The sequence below is a fragment of the Simochromis diagramma genome, unplaced genomic scaffold, assembly GCF_900408965.1.
Source record: "Simochromis diagramma unplaced genomic scaffold, fSimDia1.1 OVJJ01000412.1, whole genome shotgun sequence".
Classification (NCBI taxonomy): domain Eukaryota; kingdom Metazoa; phylum Chordata; class Actinopteri; order Cichliformes; family Cichlidae; genus Simochromis; species Simochromis diagramma.
The window spans coordinates 198,347-209,723 of record NW_024387238.1 but is presented as its reverse complement, the minus strand read 5'-3'; the positions used below and the strand labels follow the sequence as shown (position 1 = coordinate 209,723).

The 11,377-nt window shown below is 41.1% G+C and overlaps 1 protein-coding gene across 1 annotated transcript; it reads left to right on the top strand.

The window, feature by feature from the left end:
* Nucleotides 1–2,017: 2,017 nt before the first annotated feature.
* On the top strand, nt 2,018–10,882 carry LOC120746990 (Fc receptor-like protein 5). Its single transcript, XM_040052565.1, has 5 exons — nt 2,018–2,249; nt 2,382–2,642; nt 5,176–5,448; nt 6,966–7,036; nt 10,829–10,882. Exons 1-5 carry the CDS (start codon nt 2,036–2,038, stop codon nt 10,880–10,882), a joined length of 873 nt encoding a protein of 290 aa, XP_039908499.1. The 5' UTR covers nt 2,018–2,035.
* The last annotated feature ends 495 nt before the right edge of the window (nt 10,883–11,377 follow it).

Sequence of the window (11,377 nt, the reverse complement as noted above, 5' to 3'; positions counted from 1 at the left end):
GTAAATGTGCACAGTTCACTGAATGATGTAAGTTCAGTAAATCTTCTTGATGCTATCTTCAGTTCATGCGTAGACACATTTGTGTATTTGAGGATGACTTTACTTGTTTCAAGAATTTTACATTTGAATATCTGCAGCCACTTCTCGTGTTATTTGTGCTCCTTTCCCTGATACAGAAAATATTCAATCATGTGTTTTCAGCTGTGAAGTGTTCAGGATAAGACATAAAAGGCAACTACAGGGGATTATCATGTTTAAACTACAGGCAAGTGTCTCGATTAGCTGAGACACTGTTAAGTAACTGAATCCTCATAATATTAATAAATGAGTATGTTTAAAAAGTCCTCAAGAACTCATGAAAACTGTGGTCATAAATGTAAAGATGAAAATGCAAAAATAACGGCTCAACGTTAATAAAATAAAACTTCCTGTTACAATTTAAAAGTGGACAGCTCACACGGACAATTACAAACTCTGACTTTGTGTGTTTATGTGTTGATCTCAGCCTCACAGATCTGTGCAGTCACTCTGTTGTTTTATTCAGAATATTTATATGGTTTAATTTGTTTCATGAAAACACATCTTATTATTTTCAAGTCCAAACATCACCAGGATGCAGTAAATCTTTTGACTCTTAACAGCAGAAATAAAAATCAGGACATCTTCAAATTGACTATATGCTTCCATCAATCTCTAACTTGATGTTTCTATATGAACAGTTCCCAGTAAGCCCACCGTGATCCTTGAACCACCCTTGACTCAGATATACAGCAGTGAGACAGTCACTGTCAGATGTGAGATTCAGGAAAGTGATGGAAGCCATTGGATGTTTATAATGTCATCAGCCAAGTTAGAACCACCGTCAACATCTGAATACAGAATCAGCAGAGCTACAGAGTCTCACAGTGGAGAATACAGATGCTGCACTTTTACATTGTGCGGTGACATCATCACACTGACTGTATCATGTAAGTTGGACACATTTCATTCAGTAATATTGTTCTCTGTTTTATCTGTTTTATCTTAGTAGCAAAATCAGTGAGAAACAGTTTTAAATGTGGTGATAAAAAAACACAGTTATCACCAGAGTGAAAAAACTTTGTAACATAAATATTAAACACAGATGTAATGAACTCAGTGTCTTCAATATGTGCATGTGTGTGGTTTCCACCACTGCAGCTCTGAATTATGACACAATTATTGTATTTGTTTGTTTTTAAAATTTATTTTAAGCTGAACAAACATGATCAATAAATACAGAATGAGCAGAGCAGCTGTTTGAAAATACAGATGCTGAAAAAAGAAAAGGCTGATCATCAACAGAGAAGAGTTCTGTTATCACATCACAGCCCTGGTTGGGGTCGGGGATAGCATACAGTATGAAAAACATCTGTATGAATTATGATGACTGATAAATGCTGCTGACTGTCCAATGGTTATCAATCTTTATGCATATATATTTATGTGATCATGATCCTTAAAACAAGTCGGATATTTAACAAAAAGGCAGATTAACAAAAAATCTTGATGCTAAGAGCATCCACGATCAACTGACCTCAGATCAGCTAACAGTTATCTCTGCATTCAGGAGTACAGTTTGGTGGCAGAGCGTAAAAACAGTCTCACCTGATTCTTGATTCACTCTGATTTTCATCATGTTATATACATCCAGTGTTAGCTCCTGGCTCTCTAGCTGGCTAACAGTTAGCTGAGATACCTGTGCTGTCCTCATGTGTGCTGCTGCCAGTTGTTGATTCTCATCAAATTTGCTTTGAAGACAGTTGTTTCCTTCCATCCATCCATTTTCTTAACACACAGTTGTGAGCTCTTAAGCACTTACTGAATTCAACATATTACAAACTTCTTTATTTTTCTTGAATTCTTACTTTTTCTTTTAAAACGTAATTCACTATAAAGACATTATTCCTGAAGCAAGTGACAATCTGATGCTTTCTCTTTTCCTGTAACCTGTACAGCAAGTAAACCCAGAGCCACACTGACAGCACAGAGTTCAGTCATACCAGCAGGGGGCAGTATGACACTGAGCTGCTCTGTGGAGGGCTCTGCTGGCTGGAAGTTTGACTGGTTCAGACGTGATTCACAGTTTTCTGGAGCTCAGAAAATAGGAGCTGGAACATCAGAGCACACGATCAGTATTTCAGAAGGAGGCATCTATTACTGCAGAGGAGGGAGAGGAGATCCAGTTTTCTCCACAGAGGACAGTGCTGCAGTTACAATTCAGAAACAAGGTGAGGGTGAAATTTTGTTGTGAAATAAAACAAATTCATGTTTAAATTAAAGTAAGACTTAATATATTTAAATTTATTTTTGGTCCCACATGATTTGTTTCTGTTTAATGTTTATTTGTGTTTGTTGAACAGTTTGGGCTGCTGTGAAACTGCAGCACAGCTGGTCTCAGATATTCACTGGTGAGACAATCACTCTCAGATGTGAGATTCAGGGAGGTGAAGGAAAGGTGTGGAAATATGAATGGACAGCACCCAACACAAACAGCCCTCCAACATCCAGTGAATACAGGATCAGCAGAGTTTCAGTGTCCCACAGTGGAGACTACAGATGTCGGGGTAGCAGTGACTATCTCTTAACAGGATGGAGTGATGCCTTCAGACTGACAGGTTCATGTGAGTTGGACCATGATTCATGCTGGCATTTAATGTTTTCATGTTTACATCTGTCTTTGTCACGATGAGTTGTGTGGCTGGACCCAAGTGCAGGACTCGGAGACAAAACATTAACTTAAATGGCAGCTTTATTTGCTGGTGCGACAAAACTGGGAATACATAAACAAAAAATGCCAAGGAACTAAAGAGCTAGGAATACTAGCGATGGAAATCAAAACCAAGAGAATCAAAACACATCATGAAATCAAGGATAACTAATACAAACAGGAAAACACTGAGTCCACAGACTCAGGACCGTGACAGTCTTAACAGGAAAACTCCAACAATGATCCAGCTGTCTGCAGGCAGCTCAGGACAACAGTTTTTCTCACTGTGCAAACAGAAAGGAGAGACACCATGGAGGCTCTTAAAGTATCAGCAGTTTAACCATCATGTTGTGTTCCGGTCAAATGTTACCGAATTGAAAGTTTTATCGCTGGGAAATTTATTTAATTTGAGCAGATTGACCTAAAATTCCATAACTTTGTCCACAAAGAGGATTTCAGCAGACACTAAAAATCTGCATTACATGTGTTCCTGGTCAAAAATGTTCAATCATTAGAAATGGATGGAGGACACAACAAGACAATGCATATACACACACACACACACACACACACACCTGTCCCCACCTGAAATTCAAGATGGGCTTTCATTACAGGACCTACAAAATGTTCTGTATCCTTGAGGACATCAAATCTCCCTTTGAATGGTTTCTAACTGTCTATCAAAACCAAAGAGGTAAACTTGAGCAACTTGGAGAGGAAACAGATTTACAAAGCTAGTTGGAAGGGGGTAACCCAGAAAGACACTAAAGCACTGTAACGTTGGGTTGTGTTTAGTGGTTGAGAGGAGGCGGCAAAAACACTTAGCAGGAGAGTCAAAAGAATACACACTCACACTGGCGTTGGGAATTCCACAGCATGTTCTTTAATAACCCTTCTCTTCGTCAACCATATAAGCCCGGTTGAACGGCTGCAGCTTAACAAACATAGCGTGCAGTGTTCATACAACCCATAACGTTGCAAACAAAGGTGTCTGGAGAGGTAAAACATAAAATCCGTCCCTCCTCATGCACTAGCGTGCAAGCACATGTCCACACAATCACAGAGAGCAGTGGCGCATACTGATGACAACATTAACCCTCGACTTGGGTTGTCTTAAAGAGACACCACACCATTGTGACTGTTACAGCATATATGGGTCTTTTGATTTTGAGTGATGTGTACAGATCCAGAAATTAATTTACCAGCAGTTTATGAGATGCAGAGTAGTGGGACAATTTTTCAGGCCATCATGTCACCAGAGAAGTTTTACATGTTGTTGCGGGTGATTAACTTTGACAACAGTGATACAAGACCACGGCGTTGTTGACAAGACAAATCTGCAGTGATCAGAAAGGTTTGGGACAAGTGTGGAGCAGCAGCCACTCATCCATATCCCAAGTCTAAACGTGACAGTGGATGTGCGTCCGGTTGCTTTAGGGGATGCTGCCCTTTCAAACAGTATATGCCAAACAAGCTTCTAAATATGGCATAAAGATTTGGGCAACATGTGATGCCAGGACAAGTTGTACCTGGAACATGCAGGTTTATACTGGGAAACCTGCAGACGGTGTTGCTGAAAAGAACCAAGTGAAGTATGTGGATCTGAAGATGATTGGAGGTCTCAGTGACATAAGTTGATAATTTCTTCATCTCCTACGCTCTTGGTCAGGAGCTGTGTCAGAAGCAAGTTTAACTTTGGGATCGTTTCCTCTACAAACAAATGAAATATGCCTCATCAGTTTGACCAGCAAAACCACAGGTGTCACTTTGTGACTGTATATACATTTTAAATGGTTTAAAAAACAAATGTTCTTGGTAACTTTGACCCAAATGAGTCTGTGATAAACAGCATATTATCTTTTATCTGGTTATTTATTATAGTCAAAATAACCTGAAAATGATGTTTTTCACAACTCAAAGGTGCATAAACTCAGATTAAGAGACAAACAGACCATAAATAACAGACGTTCAAAAACTGTAATGTTCACAAGAACTTAAGTTGATAAAAAGACCAAACACAACAAGTGGTGATAATAAATCTATTATTATAGTTTTATGTTTTTATAATTTTTTTTCAAATTTTTTATTTGTCACGTACACAGTCATACACAGTACGATATGTAGTGAAATGCTTGGATTTTTTTGCTTGAAATTTTTATGATGATCTCAATGGAACGGCCATTTTTGACAGAACAAATTGTTTAACAGAAAATGAACACAACATGAGGGTTAAAGAGGAACGTACAGAGATGACAGTTTGATAAGAGAATCATAAATCAGTGAAATATTTAGTTTGTTAAACAGTCCAATGTGTCACATGCAGGGAAACTAATTTCTTTTTGTGTTTGTAGATAAATTACTCTGTGAATGTTTAAAGTGTGATCTGTACTGTAAGAAACGTATTCGTGGTGACGATTTAATGTTTACCTATTTTGTTTCTTCAGCAGCAAGTAAACCCAGAGCCACACTGACAGCACAAAGTTCAGTCATACCAGCAGGGGGCAGTGTGACACTGAGCTGCTCTGTGGAGGGCTCTGCTGGCTGGAAGTTTGACTGGTTCAGACGTGATTCAGTCTCTTCTAAAGCTCAGCTCATGAGAGGAAATGAAGCAAACAGAGTTATTAGTGTCTCACAAGGAGGTCTGTACCACTGCAGAGGAGGGAGAGGAGATCCAGTTTACTACACAGAGGACAGCAGTGACGTCACAGTTCAGGAAACACGTGAGTTTACTTTTTTTTTTATTTCTGCCAAGCTGAGAGATCATAATGTGATCTTTGATAACAGCTTCATCTCACACCTGTGAGTTTTTTAACCTTGAGATGAGGCAAACTCTGAGTTTTCTGTTCATTAAGATTATTTGTGAAGGTGGGAATAGAAAAATAGATTTATTCAGTCTTATGTTTGATCTTTATATTTCTATTTGTCTCTAAGTGAATCGATTCTAACAGCACATTTGTTATTATTATTGTATGATTCAGTAAAAGCACTAGATGTTACAATCCCTGACAATGCATTCTTTAAATGGAGAAAATCTTGGGGGATGGCTGTTATGAGGAAAAGCAGCCCAGAAACTTTACCAGTAGCACACATCGTTGTATGCCTCAACCTTCGGTCTTTTGCCCAGGCTAACCTGACATTTTTCCTTGATTAGGTTTAGGGATTAGAGATCTGATCTGATTTTAAAATTTGGGACACATCGTCAGTAGTGGACCTTGGATTCATCGGGTGTTTCGGCCATTATCACTAGACACCCTCATCCAAGGAGGCTCTTCCAGCGTTGATCAGGCCCTGGATTGTGTCAGTGGTTTATTGTCAAAATTGTAATTTCTCTTCTTCTTTCTGCTGTTTAGTTTTCTACAGTTTATTTTATTCTATCTACTCACTGCAACTGAGAAATACTTACCTCTTTAGCATTTATGGAGCCTCATTTCTTCAAAGGGACAGAAAAGGTGATAGAGAGAAGTAAGACAAGTAAGATAAGATAGGAGAGAGCAGAGAGGAGAACTGGAAGGGGGGCGCCCGATCTGGCTTCCCACACCTCCCTACCGATCGGGCTGTATGCTCGACCTCCCCACTGCCTCCCAGAAAAGGGAAGAAGAGCGGAATATTTTCTTTTCTCACATGGCTAGGTGACTACCTTAGCTGCCCAAGTGACGTCAGCCCTTTTTAGCCATAACAAGTGACTGGTCCTCTCAGCAGTCTTAGCTAATTCTCTTATAGCCTGCTGTTGTGCCTGTCCTCTGATACCAACCTCTCTAAACCGCTTTTGCTGTTGTTCTGGCAACAAAGCCCCTGCACCCCACTTCCACCGGGTGCACTTTGATCTTCCAGCCTCTGTCCTCTGCCTCAGCTGCCAAGTTGGCATACTGCAGCTTTCTTACGCTTGAATCCTTCCTCAGTTGCTTCCTCCCATGGTACCATCAGCTCAATGACGTACACAAGTTTTTGGGAGTTAGACCAAAGGACGAGGTCTGGTCGCAGAGTAGCTGCTACAATCTCTGTGGGAAAAATTAGCCTCTGATCCAAGTCCACGTGCATCTGCCAATCCCTCGCAACCTTCAGCGGGCCCAGGTCTGGAGTTGAGGGGCTCGTCCTCGACTTGTCTCCCTCCCAGACAAATGTTGATGAAAGCCGACGCTCCTCTTGGTTCATGAAAGAATAGAATAGAAATCATGATATTTTTCTGTTCATCATATGTTTCTATTTGTCTCCTAACTGGATATTTTTCTGTGAACAGTTCCCAGTAAGCCCACTGTGACCCTTCCGCCATCGGCTCAGCTCTACAGCTGTGAGACAGCACTGTCAGATGTGAGATGCACGGCGGGATAGCTCAGTGACCTATGATGGAGAGCAGCCAAGTTAAAACACACCTCCACATCCATGAATACAGATCCATCAGAGCTACTGAGCTGACGTGGAGGATACAGCTGCCGGGGCAGAGAGGACTATTTCTATCAGAGTGGAGTGATATCATCACACTGACTGGTATCATGTAAGATCTTTCATCCCGCGTATCTACATAAGAAAAAACACTTTTGTTTCACGGTCCTGGGTCTCCTGACCAAGCGTTTTTAGTTTCTTTTTTGTTTGTATTATTGTACTTGTCGGTGGTTATTCTATGGTTTCTAGTTTCGATCCCTTGCCCTTCTACATTAATATGAATAGACATCTGACTATTTTACAGGATAGACAATATAAACATATTTAAAATTAAAGGAATTTGAAATGTACATTGTGCCTTGGTTTAGTGTCTGGAAGAGTCCTGTCTCAGTCAATTATAGATGATGTGAGAGGGCGGGTGTGTGTGTTTAGGGCCGGATGGCTTGGGGATAGAAGCTCCTCTTGAGTCTCTCTGTCCTTGCCCGGATGATGCGGAACCTTCTACCAGATTGCAGAAGTTGGAACAGTTTGTTGCCAGGATGGGACGGGTCCTTCAGTATCTGCGCTGCTCTAGTCCGGCATCTCCTGGTGTAGGTGTCCTGAAGCGGGGGGAGAGCAATCCTGCAGCAGCGTTCTGCTGTACGGATCACTCTCTGGAGAGCTTTTTGGTCCTTCACACAGCTGTTCCCAAACCACGATGTCATGTTCTGTGTGAGGATGCTCTCCACAGCGCCTGTATAGAAAATCCTGAGGATCTTTGGAGAGACCCTGAACTTCCTCAGTTGTCGTAGGTGATACAGGCGCTGCCTAGCCTTTTTGGTCTGGACCTGAATGTGGGCAGCCCATGTCAGGTCTGAGGAGATGTGGACACCAAGATACTTGAAGGGATGCACCCTCTCCACTGGAGCTCCATTGATGATAATGGGCTTGTAGTCTCTGTGCTGACTCCTTCTGAAGTCCACCACCAGCTCCTTGGTCTTGCCGACGTTCAGCTGGAGGTGGTTGTCCTGGCACCACGATGCCAGATTCTTCACTTCATCCATGTAGGCCGCCGCATCGTTGTTGGAGATGGCACCCAACACCACTGTGTCGTCAGCAAACTTCACAATGGTGTTGGAGCCATGGGTGGCCACACAGTCTGAAGTGTAGAGGGAGTAGAGCAGTGGCGAGAGGACACATCCCTGAGGTGCTCCTGTGTTGATGGTGATGCTGTTGGAGAAGCACCTGCCCACCCTCACCACCTGAGTTCTGCCAGTGAGGAAGTCCAACACCCATGCACACAGACGGCTGTTAAGTCCCAGATCCCTCAGCTTTGTGAACAATCTGCAGGGCACTATTGTGTTAAACGCTGAACTGTAATCAACAAACAGCATTCGCACATAGTTACCCCCTGTTTCTTGTCCCTGTTGCTGAGGGTGTTGTGCAGGACCGAAGAAGAAGCTGATAATAACAGAATCAAATTGTAGAAAGAATTATCCCTTTTAGTTTGATATTTAGTGAATACTGCTCATTGTTGAGTATATTGTTCTGTTTGTTTTGTTTTGCTGTGTGCAGAATAGTGTCAGAGTGTATTTTGGTTGTAAGTGCCTACTTGTACTATCACAGATAGGGGGCAGGTGTCAATAAGAATTATTCTTCTTCCTGCGCCTTTTTCATTCATGGAAACAGTGTTACTTTTAATTGAAAGGAAGGTTGTGTAATAGGAAATGAATTACTGCTGTACCATGTGTGAAACAAAATACAAAATGAAATGAAATGAATGTGTTGGACAATACCAGAGGCCAACTTCAAGCCAATTGCACTAGTTGCCAGTCAAGGGCAGGATCTACCAAAGAGAAGCCCTGTCCCCACTGCTGTTCTGCATAGGCCTGAACCCCCTCTTTGAGATCATTGACAAGACGGATACCACTACAGAATGGAGCAATTTAAGCTAACCCCCTCTTCATGGATGACATCAAGGTGTATGCCAGGATCTACAGCAGCTAGATCAGAATGTCATTTGGGCTGGAGAAGTGTAATCAGTAGGTCATATAGAGAAGGAATTTAGTCAGAACTAAGAGGATTGCAGAAGGCAACATTGTAGACATCAAGGACAGCTGCAAGTACCTATATTTCAGTGAGAATCACGCTAGGAAATAATAATAATAATAGAGAATAAGGCAAGTCCTGTGGAGTCAGCTGAATGGAAAGAACAAGATCCAGGAAATCAACACCTATGCCCTGCTGGTGATCAGAAAGCCTGTTGAAATATAAGCTACCAAAGGAGAACACAGAAACCACTGACATCAAGACAAGGAAGCTCCTGACCATGCATGGAAAGTTTCACCCCAAGTCCAACACCCTGAAACTATAAGCTAAACGAAAAAGGAGGCAGAGGACTGCCAGAACCACTGATGAGGCAACAAACATCCATGAGTACATCAGGAAGATGGCTACAATGGATCACATGCTTAGTGAATACCTCAGGCAGCAGAAACCCAAGAAAGGAGTAAGACGAGGAACCATCATGGAACGATAGGTCCCTGGGTATATACGATAGGTATGTACCACTGGCAGATAGAGGAAGTGGCTGACATTCAGAAATCCTACCATTGGCTGGACAAAGTTGGACTGAAAGACTGAACAGGGGCACCAATCATGGCAGCACAGGAACAAGCTCTGAGCACAAGATTCATAGAAGCTGGGGTCAAAACGGGAGACACCCCCTAGTGTCATGAAGTGTCACCCCCAGAAGTCCTATTGTATGTCCTATTTGTCTCAGTAGAAGCTCCATTCATTAATAAAGTATTTTGAAATTAATTGAATGATTGAATTGTTAATGGATTGTGAAGAGTTTGTGTGTGTGTGACTCTTGTCCCTTTGCAGCCTTCTTTCTGCCTTTTCTACTTTGCAGCACTATATTTGCAGCGCTGGCAATCATGTGTGAAGTACATAGTGTATGGTCAAAATCAACAACCGCAACTGCTCACATGAAGAACTTTGGAGCTGTTGAGCACCAGAGCAGACTGTATTGACAATCTGTTTGTGTCATTAGATAAATCTCTCAATATAAACTGCAAATACAGGAATACTGTAGACTTTTTCACTAATGCAAAACTTTTAAAACAATGAAACAAAAATACATTAAATTCAGATCTACAAAAAACCACAGTGATGAGAAGCAATATCAAGCAGTATTAAAAGATCGAACTGGAAACGTCTTTGTTCCTCTGAGCAGGCTCCAATGCCTGCATGTGTGTAAAAGTGCAGATTAAGATCTATTCTGCCTCAGGCTTATTTTTAATCTACTGAAAAACATCATGGTTCGAGTCAGGCTACCTAGAAAACAGGAAATGCTGCTTGTGGTTTTCAGCCAAAAGTGGTCTGTTAAAAAGAGCACAGAGCAGCATGCAGCAAACAACAGGGAGCTGACAAAAGATACAAAAAGCACAGTGGAAGTTTCACTTTGATCTCTGTGTGGATTTTTATATGATTTATCTGTAGTGAAATAATACTAATAATTATCACTGCTACATTTAAGTATGCATAGTATTCTGTGAAAACAGATAAAAAACTGTTGTCATGATGACACATGGTGGATTACTGAAAAAAAAAAGCTGTGTGGGCATCAAGAGAAACTGAAAAGCAGCTGTCCTCAAGAGTCTCTGCATGGACATGCTGTAAATGCTCATATATCACTCAGTTACATGTGTCTGTGTTCTTGGATGCCCTGAGGTGCAGGGAACCATCAAGATGAAGTGGTGGGTGAAGCTGTGGGACTCCGGAAAGAAGTAATAGTTACTGACGGGCCAAGTGGTGTGTGGCTCTGGCAGTGGCTGAACAAAAACAATGAGGCTATAGAACAAGACATATGGTCATCCCCATCAGTTAGGTAATACATCACAGCAGCTTCTGATGTGGTGTTCTACACATAATTAAATAGTTTGGTCAAAGTGCTGGACTTTGGTTTTGTAGAAGTAATCAATATCTTTGTAATCAATATCAATGTTTAGTTTTAAGAAGGATGTAATTCAAAACATTTTGTTAATTAAATACTAGAAATGCATACTTCAAATTTCCACATAGTTACATAAACTTGATCCACAACATGTAGTTTTCAAAATAAACTTTTTTTTTTTAATTGCAGCTTTTAAATAAGTTTTCACATCACCTATTTAGATTTTCTTTCCTTATTTTTGACATTTAGTCAGATGCTCAGGTCTAATCTGTACATTGATGTCCACGCAAGACAAATAATTGTTCTCAGATCAAATGTGTCAGTGCTTAATG